Consider the following 15,124-nt stretch of genomic DNA (forward strand, 5'->3'; position numbering starts at 1 on the left):
TACTTAAAGTACTGCACAGGATCTTTTCGGGGGGATAAGGCAAAGTGCCACATTTATTGGTAATAAATGTATCAATCAACCTATCTTATGCATATGAGATAGATGTATATATATATTAATTACACTTGCACACACACACACACACACACACGTACACTCAGTCTTGTTGTTGTTACCAACTAGTTGCTCCCCTTAACTTCACTGGCCAGGTGCGTTGGATGTGGGAGGGGTGGAGCCAGGCTTCTGTCGATCCAGATCAATGCTCTGATGTTGACAAGACAAGACCCGGGGTCCTCTACAAGATAACTCACATTTATAGCAGCTTCCCTCTCATGCAAATCTGTACCAGATGCAAAATCTGTGTCTGGGTCAGCTGGTCCTTTGTGGCGCTTCCTTCTGGGGTTGTCTTAATGTTGCCACATTTATTTTCAAAGAGGGTGTTTTCAAAAGAAGGTGCTCGCTTCTGACTCTTAAGGCCGTCAATATGTCTGATCTTCTTTTATGAGCCCACTTGACAAGTTTTATTGTTCTTGGATCTGGTTTCCATCCCCTGTCCAACTGTTGCAGCTGTCTGGAGGTGCTTGCCTTCTACTCCTTACTCACTCACACCTCATTCATTCAACAAGGCAATTGATTCGACAGGGCAATTGATTAAAAGGGAGGGAAACTTATTCTACTCCTAGCGAAAAGAATTTTTCTTCTACCTTAACTATATTTAGGGGCTATAACATTATACCACGGCTCAATACAAAGTTTCTATATAAGGGTTTGATACAAAGTTCCTGTATCAAAGGACTTGATACAAAGTTGTATGAAAATAGAGGTTATATGAAGAGGCATAATACAAAGTCATATGAAAATGATACACAATTATGCGAAGATGCTTAATGCAGAGATTTATCTACACTACCACTCATAGAAATAATAATATGCACACAACTTGTCATTCATAGAATATCAGGGTTGGAAGGGACCCTCAGGAGGTCATCTAGTCCAACCCCCTGCTCAAAGCAGGACCAATTCCCCAATTTTTACTCCAGATCCCTAAATGGCCCCCTCAAGGATTGAACTCTCAACCCTGGGTTTAACAGGCCAATGCTCAAACCACTGAGCTAATGCTCAAACCACTGAGCCACTTTGTCTTTAGCTTGCTTTCTGTTTCCAGGCGTCCTTGATGGTGTCTGCCAATTCTCCCAACTACTGTAGGGGTCATACCCTGAACCTTGCAAGTCCATTCATTCTGATACTGGGAGATTCCCACCTGACCGAAGCTCCGCTTGGGTGTGGGACAGGGGAGGAGCAGCTCAAAATTATGCCAGTAGAAGATTGGGTTTAGCAGAGCCGACACCCACCAAAGCAGTGGAAAGTGGATTTACCCAGGGCTAGATTCTCTTGTCCATTACCTGGAAGACCCTGTATTGGTAATAGAAACTAAAGTAAACTCTAACAAGGACTAAAGTAACCAGTTCAGGCTGTGTCCTTAAACTTGTTTTTGCTGCCCAGCTCTGGACTGGTGAGAAGTCTGAAACTGGATAGGTCAGATCTGAAAAACACATTCTAGAAACAAGCAGGGCAGTTTTGAATTGAATCTTGACATGAGTGGAGAGTAGGTGGAGTATTAGTGATTGTGATGATGTGGTTCTGTTTGTACATGTGAGAAGATATGGGGAGGAAGCATTCTGCACATGCAGGAATCTGAAGAGCTGGGGCTGAGGGAGGCCTTAAAGAAGGGAGTTGCATATGTGAGGGAGAAGATGAATTCACGTATGCAGTTGCAGCAAAGATTGAGTTGATGCCGTAGTATTTACAGGCACGGTGGCATAGGTGGTGAAAGAAAGATTTGCGGATACGGGAGATGTGGAGGAAAAGGAGACTATAGCTTTGAGAAGTATAAAGATTAAACAATCAAGGTAAATAGGAAGGGGAGGGCATTGATGATGGTATAATGATGCAGGAGATGGACTTGAGCTTAATTTAAAATTTGAGAAACCATTTGGGAGTTAGCTAGTCTGAAATGGGAACAGTGTTGTCCACACCTGCAAGAGAATATTGCTTTCTTAAGGTTTACTTCTTAAACTCAGCATCTAGGTAGCAGGCTGGGAGTCTGTATCAGTTCAGTGGTCCAGTTTTCTTTGATGTTAGCAGCAAGCATTGACTTTTGAAATAGGCCAGTTCTAGTCTTGAAATTCATATGATAAAGGGGCGAAGTCACAGCAGCATCCCCCTCTTTATCAGCAGAACTTCATGCAAGTGTGAACGTACTGGCCAAATTTCATTTTTGGGTAACTATATTCTGCTTTACCCATATGCCTTTAACTTTTTCTTAGGAAAGTGTTTAATTTTTTTTAAACAAAGCTTAAAACTAGTGATTTTTAAATCACCTTTTATTTAAGTCTATTCCATCCTCCCTTCTACCTTTCTATACCTGGAGAAAAAATAAATTCTCAGTTCTTAGGTCTGGTTTATATGCAGTTTTTGTACTGATATTACTATTTTGATTAGGACTGAAATTTTAACTGTAGAGGTATACTAGGCCAGGTGGATAAAAATCAATTATTTTAAAATCAGATTTTTTAAAATTAAATATTTATAAAAAAATAAACCCAATTAAAATTTGGAATTGACTACTTATATTAAGGCCTAAATTTATAATAATTAAAATTTAAAATATAAAAAATAAGCAGAAAATATTTGTCAAGTTTTAAATGGTCATACCACTAAACTGATGTAAGTCGCTAGCTGAGCATCTGGAGCCAAAGTTTAAATGCTAAACCAGCTTCTGACAACAGTAGCTTCTTCTGCATGTGCAGAAAGAATATTTTCTTCATTTCAGTTTATTCAACTAGTTCATTTCAATGGCTAGTTTATTCAAAGTTAAGAAACCAACGGGGAGTTGAAAAAGCAGGAAAGCTTGTTTTCTTCCAATCTGTGGATAAAAGCTAGGTATGAGAAGAAATCTGCTTAGTTCTAAAATCTTGAAGCACGGGGTGACTATAAGCAAATTAGTGTTTCATTAACTAAAGTTAATACACCCTTTGTTGGTTTAAATCAGTTAGTTTTAAATGCAAAATGTTTGAATAATTTTTTTCTTATCCAGCACATTTAAGATAGCATGTAATGTTTTATTAAATGAAACTATTCCGTGCATTTTAATTGCATTTAAATTTCCATCTACGTACAGCTTGACACACATCACAAGTAAAAAAAAATTAATCTAGTAATTAACAAATGCAGCGTTCACCATTTTCTAACCATGTAAAATTAAGAATGTGAATAAATCGAAGTTAAGCTATATAATTGTTTAAATAAATGTGTTTAACAGCATATCCTTGCTTTAGCAAAAACACGCTCCAAATTGTGTAAAAAGCTATATTTAGTTGCAATTCAACATGTTTTATTGAGCAGCAACTTTTCTTTAAGAAAATAACTAAGAAATACAAATGCAAAACATGATTAAAATTGATTATTTAAAAAGGTTTCCTGCTTGCTGATTTAAATCAGTATTAAAGCTGGTGATTTAAATCACGTTGATTTAAGTCAGTCTATCCTGATATCCATACAATTCTTAGTGTGGATGTATAAAAGTATGTCTGGTATAAACGTACTTATTCCCCTTCCTGGGTGGATGTAGACAAGACCTTAGGAAGGATCTATAGATAAGAGATCAAGAGAAGATTTACTCTTTTCCATCAGTCAGTGCCGTCAACTCTGTCCTTTGAGCAGATTGGTCAAGAACCAAGAATTCCCCAACGTGTTAGGCTATGTCTATATGTACAGTGCTGCACCTGTACCAATTTAGCTGCGCAGCTGCAGCTCGTCTGGTGAGACACTCTATGCCGATGGGAGAGAGCTTCTCCCACCAACATTGTGTTATGCACATGAGCACTTATGTCGGTATAAATTATATCGCTCAGGGAGGTTGTTTTTTCACACCCGAGCACCATAAATTATTCCAACTTAGGCTGTAGTGTAGATATAGCATTAGTTATCACAACATCCTCTTTACATGGGAGACTTGTATCAAGTCCAAATGCTGGTACCCAGAGAAACAGTGGCACGAACAGGGAGGAGGCTATTTACGTAGTCAGCTTTTTCATGTCAGGGTATCCTTTCACAAACTGATAGTGCCGTGGTAGCACAGTAGAGCATAATTTTGCACGTATAGACAATTTCAAAACAGGCTATGTTACAGAATCTTGCCCTGGCCTCAGAAGATATAACATGTGTGATTCTGCCTGGGTGGACTTGATTTAAATCACTAGTCAGGAAGTCTCTATTTAATCATGGATTTCTACATAAAAGTGCATTCTTGTTGGTTGTTATAACCTTAATACATATTCTTCACAACTCAGAGATAGATGTTGGTTTTATTTTTAGAAGGTACACACTATACATTTTTAAGTGATTGATTTTGAAAACTTTTCTGATTAGTTTTTCAGCTATCAGAAAATGAATGATTATTTGGTTATTTCATTTACCAAAGGTAATTGAAGCAGATATTTATGAAATCATTGGGAGGTGAACTATCTCCAATTCAACAGGATAATCATTAATATTTAGAGGATTTTCTTGCCATGTTGTATTCGGAAGAGAACATCACCAGACAGACATTTAAATTGTTTTATTTAACTAAAACAACAACGTTATGTATTCTGGATATTTTTCTTCAACGGTGAACCTATAATATTTTAACAAAACACGCATATGCATTTTTTAATTTAAACGTTCAAGTTTTTCAAAATCAGGTTTGTTTTTTGTTAAAATTGATTTAAACTAAAATAGTTAAATGAAATATTTTTTTAAAAAAAAAACAAAAAAAATAAATTGATTATGTCAGCCAGGTCAACATGAGAAACTTAAAATATTGGCTTTTGCACCTTCATTTTCCTGTTTGTTCATAATCTGGAAAAGAAAAACAAGCTTTCCTGCTTTTTCAGGTCCCAAACGATTTCTCAATTTGGAATGAATTAGTCCAAAAGAAGAAAATATTCTTTCTACACCAGCAGAAGAAGTTACTGCTGTTTAAAAGTGAGATTATCACTTCAACAGTCTCTGAATCAAAGCGCTTAAGTGACTTCCACCAGTTCACTGGTGTAACTTTCTTTAAAACATAATGAGCAAATATATTTCTTGAATGGTTCACCCTTAGCTCTGAAGTTTATTATAGTTGGCATTATGGAGGGATGATTGCTGGAGGTCCATGTCATAGCCAACTCCTTTTCTTCAGCAGTTAAGGTTTGACCCTGGTACCAAGTATTGAGAATATTGGCAAGAAAATGAGCTGGAGATAATGGTTGTAATTTAACTCTGTCACTGCATATTTCTCTTTTTAAAATCACACTCAGTTCCTTCCAAATTTCAACAGCGTCAGCAATAGAACATCTATTTCCCTGCATTTTGTTCAAGGCTACAGAAATAGGCTTCAGGGTACTCAGCATGTGTTCAACATTTCTCTTAAGACCAATGTTGAGAACTTTGGCTGTGACAGTGCAATTTTTTTTCACAATTTTGTTCACAAACTGTCATCAGATAAGGCCAGTTCTTGATATAGTGCTCAAAACAGTACACTACTAAGTTCCATCACACAACTTGTGGGAGAGTTAGCTTGGTTCCTCCCACTTTTTTCAGAGCAGCTGCTTCAAAGTGGTTGTTACGGAGGTATTTCAATAACATTAGCCTTTATTTCTGGAACAGTGAAGTCTTTGGCTAGGAGGTGCATCAAATGAGCACTGCAACTTTATGTTATTAGCTTGGGACTCTCTTCTAAATAATTTCTTCCCATCTTGGATACATTTGCAACATTGTCTGTGACCAAGCTGTGTACTGGACATTTTTGATTTTTTTTTCACGATTTGTTATAGCTTTTACTGCTACTTCTTGTATTCTGCTGTGTGTGCATTTCCTGATGTATCAATTGTTTCTGTAAGGAAGATATTTCCTTCTTCTGTTGTCACACAAGCACATACAACAGGATCATTGTGAACATTGCTCCACCCATCAAGACTCAGGTTAACAGTTTTACCCTCTAGACCTTTTTCACACTGCTCAATTTCTCTTTCATACACTTTATCCAGCAATTTGCCTGCGACATCTGCTCTGTTCTGTATCCTGGTCTTAATGACTGAACCATGTTAATGAAGTGTGGGCTCTCAATCATACAGAAAGGAGTGTGTGTTGGATAAACAAACTGGGCAACTTTTTAATCAATTACCTCTTTTTGTAATCTGCTGGTTCTTATCACAAACTTATCTATGGTTGTTTCTGAATGATGGAGATCTTTTTTTCTTTTTGCTACAGGTGATATACTGTGGCTCTGTGACATGCATGATTTGACTGAAACACTATCATTGACAGATAACTCTGAAGCTATAGAAAATGATGGTGATCTTGAAGGTGGATAATTTTCAGAATCCTGTACGTTGAGGATGGATTCTCCTAAACAAAATAAATCAATGCAGTTATTTAATTATTATTATTACCACACTGCTCATTTAGTATTACTCATTGCATTCCCTGACACTCAGTGCTACTTTTAAAGGTGAAATTGTAAAAGGAAGATCTGCCTATTTCAGCTATTTATCTTTTATCACAACTGCATCTAAAATGATAGTACCATAGAGTAACAACTATATTTTTGGCTCAAACATGAGAATTCAAGAATAGTCCAGAAGGAAGACAGGCAGTCCTTAAGAAAAAAGTATGAAATAAAAAAGTTTACCAACCTGAAGATCCTACATGTTCCCTTCATCATCTTCAACGCAACTTCCTCCTGAGAAGGAACACTTCTCATGATGTTGTTTCATTTGGGCAACTAGGCCTTGCATTTCTTTGTTGCACTGTTTGCATTTTGCATGCATGCCTGTCTAATTCCTTTTCTCACCCATTTGTGAATGTTGATTCTTAGATTTGTTTTTCCCCCTACACTATGTTTCTGAAGCTGAATGCTTCAAAGTCCTCTTTGATTTAAAATAAAAATCATTTTGTCATGTCTGACATGTCTCCTTACCTCTTGCTCCCAAACATTTTGTCATCCCTTGCTCAGGTTTCCTCTTACTTGTTGCTTCTTTGTAAGTTTGCTTATCACCATCTCTAGAAAATAGCCAGAACTTACGTTTACCTATACTATGCTTCTAATGCAACACTTACTCATACTCTACTCACATTCTGTCTCATCTACTGCAATTGCTTTTAGGGACATTTTGTGGTAATGCCATACTCCTCAATGTGCACTGTTTCTCTTGTGCTTTCTCAGAAATGGTACTGAATTGCATTCGTTCTCTTACCTTTGTATCTCTGATTCCAACTGAAAGTTATGTGCCTGGTTGGTCATTTTTTAATAACGTGCTGTGGACTGACTCCACCTTTACCCCATTGGTCTCGTCTTGTACTTGCCAGCTCTCCCACTATCTTGCTATAGTTTTACATTCTTGGGTGTCCTCTATATTGTCAATTCAATTTTAAAATGTTTTATTGGCACAACAAAGGTATTCCAAAATGTACAAGAAAGGGAACTCCTGAGTATATCAGTCTTTGAGAGAGAATCTATGAGGTTGGGGGACACTGTCAAAACACTGATCTTGAAGTATAGAATGGATCAAGCCACGTTACCAAATCCTGCTATAGCCCTGCAAAGTCCAATACTGTAACATGTTTTGGAAACAGGGTCTGGTTTCATTTACACTGTAAGACTAAACTGTTGTAATCAGGTCCTACCCTCCCAACACTGTAGTTGTGACCTTGATCATCTCAGTTCCATCAGGACTCTCTTCACACAATGTCATTCTTCCACTTGTGTAACTGCATTCTATCTCAACCTCTGTCCACCTCTCTTTTGGGCCACAGATTCCCTTCCTCTTTAAAGCTTGTAGTTTTACACCTAAGTATCTTATCTTTCTAAATGCTGAATATGCTGCTCACTACACCAATGAATTGCAAGTCAATTTAGGAGTTTACTCCTGTGGCAGGGTATAGTAAACTTTACTTTTTAAATCCTAAAGTTTAAGATAATCAACACACTTTTTTTTTATGATCAGACGAGCACAAATTTAGTCTTAAGACTATCTTCCTATACATTCCTCAGCAAAAATTTCCAGTTTCTTAAAAATGCCTCCACAGTATGGGAAGAAGCAATTGTGTTTCCTGAAATAGTAAGATTCTAAACTTGAAATATAGAAACTTACATTTGCAGATGCTCTATATCCATTAGGCCTAACTTTGGAATTAGGTGGGTAATGCCTGTGGAATTAGATGGTTGGGTAGATGAAGATGGAATGAATATTATAATAGTTATTTAGAATCAGTAACCTTCTGGTTTATGCAGTCTTTAATAAATGACTTGAATGTATTGAACTAAATAATAATTGCTTTTACTTAACGAGATTCACCAAATCTAAAAAATGAAGATCTGAAATCTCTCATTTGAGAATTGTAATTAGTTCTGCTCTTGATTTGTTAATACAAATATTTAAGTTAGTAGGAGTTGAGACTTGTCCAACAAATGTTCTTGCTGAGTCCTGAAAAACTTCTAAAGAGCTCAACATTTTTCTTCAGTTTGTTGTGCAAACTTAAATTGGGAGAGGTGATTGTGAAAGAATTGCTTATAATTATGTACTCCTTGAAGCCAAGAAATGGTGTTTGCTGTAGTGTCTTGAATATAGAATTTTTTTTTGCTTTTATAATAATTTTAAACTATTTGTTATGAATTTGCAGTGTACTCGTCAGATCATCTCTGAAAAGCTGGGCCGAGGCTCAAGAACAGTAGACCTAGAACTGGAAGCCCAAATAGACATACTAAGAGATAACAAAAAAAAGTATGAAAATATCTTAAGACTGGCACAGACTTTGTCCATGCAACTCTACCAGATGGTGAATACTCAAAGGCAACTTGGAGATGCATTTGCAGACCTGAGTTTGAAATCATTGGAACTCCATGTAAGACTTTAATAGTATTAGAAAATAAAATATAAATTTGAGGATGAACTTCACTGGCTTATGCATGTTACACAGTAGATACTCTTCAATGTTTAGGAAGGTAGCTGCTATATAATAGCATTTGAGACTCTGAAGGAAATCATTGAAATTACAGTAAGGTCATCCAGTAGTTTTTAATGTCTGGCTTTAATTGGAGTTTGAACTAAAAGACTACTAACGTACAAGTTTACTCTGTATAGTAAACAATTTTACTACTCATTTGTCACTAATGAAATGTCATTAAAATTGTTCTAGATCATCATTTCCTGTAAAATACAAGCCTGTGGTGTATATGTTTGGGAATAGAGTGGGGGTCATGCAAAAGAGGTGAGGTAACAATGTGGATTAATCATTTTTCTTTAGCGGATTAAAATGTTGAGTTCTGTTGTTTCATGGAGCACCATTTTGATCAGAGCCTTGCAACCTGTATAGTATAATTTTACAGTATTTAGACTCTCCGAGCAAGAAAATTTAGAGGTGATCACTTAGAAATATTACATCGGGGGTTGGGATAATTCTTCAGTTCAGAGTTATATCATATACTATTCAGGCAATATTGCTGTAACTGACTGTACAATTCTACATCTTGTAAGAAGGGGAAGCCAGGTATCATGTACAAAAAAGATGAACTGATCTGGGTAGAACACATAAATATTCTCTTCACAGAAATCTTTAGTAAAAGGCGAAAGATCCATACGATCTGAGAGAAACCAGAGTATGAACAGAACTGGGGGAGGGAAGCAGTCCACTTCCATAGCATAGCAGTTCCCCCTGCCACCCCGCCTTGAATCCAAGTCCAATGTATCTGACTGTACAGTATTCTGGTACCTGATGGTCCCAAAAATGTAGTTTATTGTCAACTTCACAAATTATCTTCAGAGGCTGTAAAGCTCAGAATAACTCACTCTTACCTCCTTCCCCTTTTTCATTATCTCTATATTCCTACCTAATTTTCTTTTTAATATGTTACACTGAATAATTTCAGCTGTTTGCTACTTGTCACTCCAGACTATCATTTTTCACAGGCTAAACTTTATATGTTGCTTTTGGCAAATGGAAATTGGTGACTGGCATTTTCAGCAACTGAGCGAAACTAGAATTGTCCTGCTAAAAGATACAGTAAATGTTATCAATCTATTTACTGTTGATGCAAGACTGGGGCATGCGGTTTGTGATAAACTTGAAATGAACATAGTGCATAGTGCACTGGAGTTGGACATGACTTCTGAAACTTGTACTAATTCTGATGCTGACACAGTACTCCTATTAATATGTGTTCTTCCCCTCATGGCTTGTAACTGTAGCAACTGGAACAACATTTCTTCAGGTTCCACCAGTTTCTTGTATCAGTCTTGGAATTCATTGTTTTCAACCACTCATTTCTTGTTCTGTAGATTGTTGAAGAGGATTCTGTTAATAAAAATCAAATAAAGGTTTCCACTAATGTATCAAAAGTACTCTTACTTACCCTGGTTTTAATTGAACTTCACGGTAGTGCTGCCTGATTAAGATGGGGCTGTTTTTATCAGTAGACCTATGTGTTTGGAAACACTTTTAAGACCTTGAGCAAAACAAGTTTAAAAAGAATGTTAACATTCACAGTTGATAATCTGACATCCACATTTGAGCTGCAAAACAATTGCTACTCGGTGAAAAAATCAAGATTTTGACATGACATTGCTCTAATAAACTGAGTTCTTACCTTTTATAAAATCAGTGGGTGGTAGCTTTCATCTTGAGCTCTCTACTGTGTTTATCCTTTGGATTCAAGGATTTCTCCTATATTTATTCCCTGGTTTCAAGGCCTTTTTATTTTGAACAGCGGTGTCACACTGGTTATGTTGAGAGAGCTGAATTCCATTTCTAATTATAATCTGTCAGGATATAAATATGACTATCCTCAATCCAGAGAGGCTTTCCCATTGATGTTTATAGGAGGTACCCACAAAGGACATGGGTAAAATATGGCCCTTGTGTAATAACTAAACTTTTATTTATTCAGTGCTTTATTATATGTGAACCAGAATAATATGACCCCTTTTAGCCTCACTACGATATTTTAGGTTCTTTTTCTTCCCAATCTTTGTCTCTGTTTCTCTCCCTCTTGGTTATTTCTTTTCGTATTGTTTCCTCTGCATCTTCTTTCCTCCAGGCTTCACTCCCTACTCACATCCACTAGAATTATCAGATGTGAAACAGTTAATGTTAACGTTTTAAGAGCCCTGATTTGGCATTAGCGTTTACACTGTAGTATTTACGCTATCAGTTGGTTACACTAGGTTCATATCTTTACAACCATGTGGCTAGAAATTTACTTTGGTAAATGAAAGCTCAGGGTTATGCAGAATATGAAGATGCCATATGGAAAACAAAAATATATCAATGAGTCTGGTGTGTGAGAGCCTTGCATTGGAAGAATAATCATAGCAATCTGACTTTGAAATCTTTTGCTATTGATAAATTGGTCCCTGCCTTTTGTCATACTTAAACTTGATTTCAGTTCTCTTTGGCAATAACTTCCATCTTAATCATGCCCCCTTAACATTTGTAGCTAATCTGTATTATTCCTTTTTCTCACCACCCATCAGGAAGTACATTCTGCTGTCTCAGTCACTTATGACATATTAAAATAAATGTCAGATCGTGGTGTTCCAGGATATAATAACCCTTGTTCATTAATTAATACTGTTTATCCCCTGTGAATTTAGTTAACTACTCCTATTTTGCTTGTGTAATTCATGATGTTACAGTTGCCTTTAAGGGAGACACTGAATTTAGAGCTTTGAGTAGCAGCCATATTAGTCTGTATTTGCAAAAAGAAAAGGAGTACTTGTGGCACCGTAGAGTTACAAATTTATTTGAGCATAAGCTTTCATGAGCTACAGTTCACTCTCTAAGGTGCCACAAGTACTCCTTTTCTTTTTACTGAATTTAGACTAATCCTAAATAATTACAAAATGATGATCTGAAGATTTTAGGCAGTGTTCTTTGAAGTGGTAATAAGGGTAATTTTTTTTGTGGTTAGCCAAGATCCATAACTGTCTTCACAATAGAACTGGTATCAAGAATAGGTGCCATCAATTCTGTTGGGACAGATTCTACTGAAATCAGTGGGGTTTCATGGGAGAAACTTAAACAGTTGCTTGTAAAGGTCTAAAACAAAGGGATAGTTCGGACACTCTCAGCTTATCAAGATTACAAAAAGAAGGATTCTGGGTGGACTCCAGGTCCAAACAAAGGTCGAAACAACAGACTGGACTTCTACATAGAGTGCTTCCGGCGCCATGCATGGGCTGAAATTGTGTAAAAGCAGCATCACTTGCCCCATAACCTCAGCCGTGCAGAACACAATGCCACCCACAGCTTCAGAAACAACTCTGACATCATAAACATAAAGGCTGATAAAGGAGGTGCTGTTGTCGTCATGAGTAGGTCGGAATATGAACAAGAGGCTCTAGGCAGCTCTCCAGCACCACTTTCTACAAGCCATTACTTTCTGAGGGTTACCAAAAGAAACTACACCATTTGCTCAAGAAACTCCCTGAAAAAGCATTATAACACACCCGTGGAACCCCAACTAGGGGTATTCTATCTGCTACCCAAGATCCATAAACCTGGAAATCCTGGACACATCATCTCAGGCATTGGTATCCTGACAGTAGGATTGTCTGGCTATGTAGACTCCCTCCTCAGGCCCTACGCTACCAGCACTCCCTGGTGTCTTTGAGACACCACTGACTTCCTGAGGAAACTACAATCCATCAGTGATCTTCCTGAAAACACCATCCTAGTCGCTATGGATGTAGAAGCCCTCTACACCAACATTCCACACAAAGATGGACTACAAGCCGTCAGGAACAGTATCCCCGATAATGTCACGGCAAACCTGGTGGCTGAACTTTGTGACTTTGTCCTCACCCATAATTATTTAGTGGCACTGCGATGGGTACCCGCATGGCCCCACAGTATGCCAATGTTTTTATGGCTGACTTAGAACAGCGCTTCCTCAGCTCTTGTCCCCTAATGCCCCTACTCCACTTGCGCTACATTGATGACATCATCATCTGGACCTATGGAAAAGAAGCCCTTGAGGAATTCCACCAGGATTTCAACAATTTCCATCCCATCGTCAACCTCAGCCTGAACCAGTCCACACAAGAGATCCACTTCCTGGACACTACAGTGCTAATAAGCAATGGTCACATAAACACCACCCTATATCGGAAACCTACTGACCGCTATGCCTACCTACATGCCTCCAGCTTTCATCCAGACCACACCACACAATCCATTGTCTACAGCCCAGCTCTACGATACAATCGCATTTGCTCCAACCCCACAGACAGAGACAAACACCTACAAGATCTGTCAAGCGTTCTTACAACTACAATACCCACCTGCTGAAGTGAAGAAACAGATTGACAGAGCCAGAAGAATACCCAGTAGTCACCTACTACAGGATAGGCCCAACAAAGAAAATAACAGAACACCACTAGCCATCACCTTCAGACCCCAACTAAAACCTCTCCAACGCATCATCAAGGATCTACAACCTATCCTGAAGGACGATCCATCACTCTCACAGATCTTGGGATACAGGCCAGTCCTTGCTTGCAGACAGCCCCCCAAACTGAAGCAAATACTCACCAGCAACCACACACCACACAACAGAACCACTAACCCAGGAACCTATCCTTGCAACAAAACCCGTTGCCAACTCTGTCCACATATCTATTCCGGGGGCACCATCACAGGGCCTAATCACATCAGCCACACTATCAGAGGCTCATTCACTGCACATCTACCAGTGTGATATATGCCATCATGTGCCAGCAATGCCCCTCTGCCATGTACATTGGCCAATCTGGACAGTCTCTACGTAAAAGAATAAATGGACACAAATCAGATGTCAAGGATTATAACATTCAAAAACCAGTCGGAGAACACTTCAGTCTCTTTGGTCAATCAATTACAGACCTAAAAGTGGCAATTCTTCAACAAAAAAACTTCAAAACCAGACTCCAACAAGAGACTGCTGAATTGGAATTAATTTGCAAACTGGATACAATTAACTTAGGCTTGAATAAAGATTGTGAGTTGATGTGTCATTACACAAAGTTAATCTCTTCTCCCCCCTCTCCTCCCCACTGTTCCTCAGACGTTCTTGTCAACTGCTGGAAATGGCCCACCTTGATTATCGCTACAAAAGGTTTTTTCTCTTTTTCTTCCCCCGCCCCCTTGCTGGTAATAGCTCACCTTATCTGATCACTCTCATTACAGTGTGTATGGTAACACCCATTGTTTCATGTTCTCTGTGTATATAAATCTCCCCACTGTATTTTCCACTGAATGCATCCGATGAAGTGAGTTGTAGCTCACGAAAGCTTATGCTCAAATAAATTTGTTAGTCTCTAAGGTGCCACAAGTCCTCCTTTTCTTTTTGCGGCTACAGACTAACACGGCTGCGACTCTGAAATCGGCTTAATTTGTTGCCTAGAATATTGTAATCACTTATGTCTATTTAAATATACACACACTCAAACAGCAGTGATGAAATTACATACAACATGGTGTATCATATCTGTAAAAAGAAAAGGAGTACTTGTGGCACCTTAGAGACTAACATTTATTTGAGCATAAGCTTTCGTGAACTACAGCTTACTTGCATCCGATGAAGTGAGCTGTAGCTCACGAAAGCTTATGCTCAAATAAATGTTAGTCTCTAAGGTGCCACAAGTACTCCTTTTTGCGAATACAGACTAACACGGCTGCTACTCTGAAACCTATCATATCTGTGTTTTCCTAATAATAAGTGTGTGTGTTTGTTTATTTTCAGTGTTAATGAGTATCTGCATAAAGGACATGATTTAATTTATAAACCACAGTATTTTTATTTTTTTTTGTTCTTTGTTATAGGAGGAATTTGGATACAATGCAGAGACTCAGAAACTTCTAGCTAAAAATGGAGAGACCCTTCTTGGTGCTATTAACTTTTTTATTGCCAGTGTGAACACACTGGTGAATAAAACAATTGAAGATACGTTAATGACTGTGAAACAGTATGAAAGTGCCAGGTAGATATTTTGTGTCATCAGTTATTTTCATTTAACATACAGACTTCCGGTTGAGTCCTTGTGTCTGAACTGGTAAACAG

General features: G+C 37.9%; 1 protein-coding gene and 1 non-coding gene across 2 annotated transcripts in view; one reads left to right on the forward strand and one right to left on the reverse strand.

Moving 5' to 3' along the window:
- ARFIP1 (ADP ribosylation factor interacting protein 1) overlaps nucleotides 1-15,124 on the forward strand; it is an 83,595-nt gene that overhangs the window by 51,042 nt on the left and 17,429 nt on the right. Inside the window, 2 exon segments of the mRNA XM_043513146.1 lie at nucleotides 8,710-8,931; nucleotides 14,887-15,044. Coding sequence (XP_043369081.1) covers nucleotides 8,710-8,931; nucleotides 14,887-15,044 — 380 coding nt within the window.
- On the reverse strand, nucleotides 9,578-9,689 carry LOC119855331. Its single transcript, XR_005292833.1, has one exon. It is a non-coding gene; the product is annotated as a U5 spliceosomal RNA (small nuclear RNA).

This window comes from Dermochelys coriacea, chromosome 4 (genome assembly GCF_009764565.3).
Source record: "Dermochelys coriacea isolate rDerCor1 chromosome 4, rDerCor1.pri.v4, whole genome shotgun sequence".
NCBI lineage: Eukaryota > Metazoa > Chordata > Testudines > Dermochelyidae > Dermochelys > Dermochelys coriacea.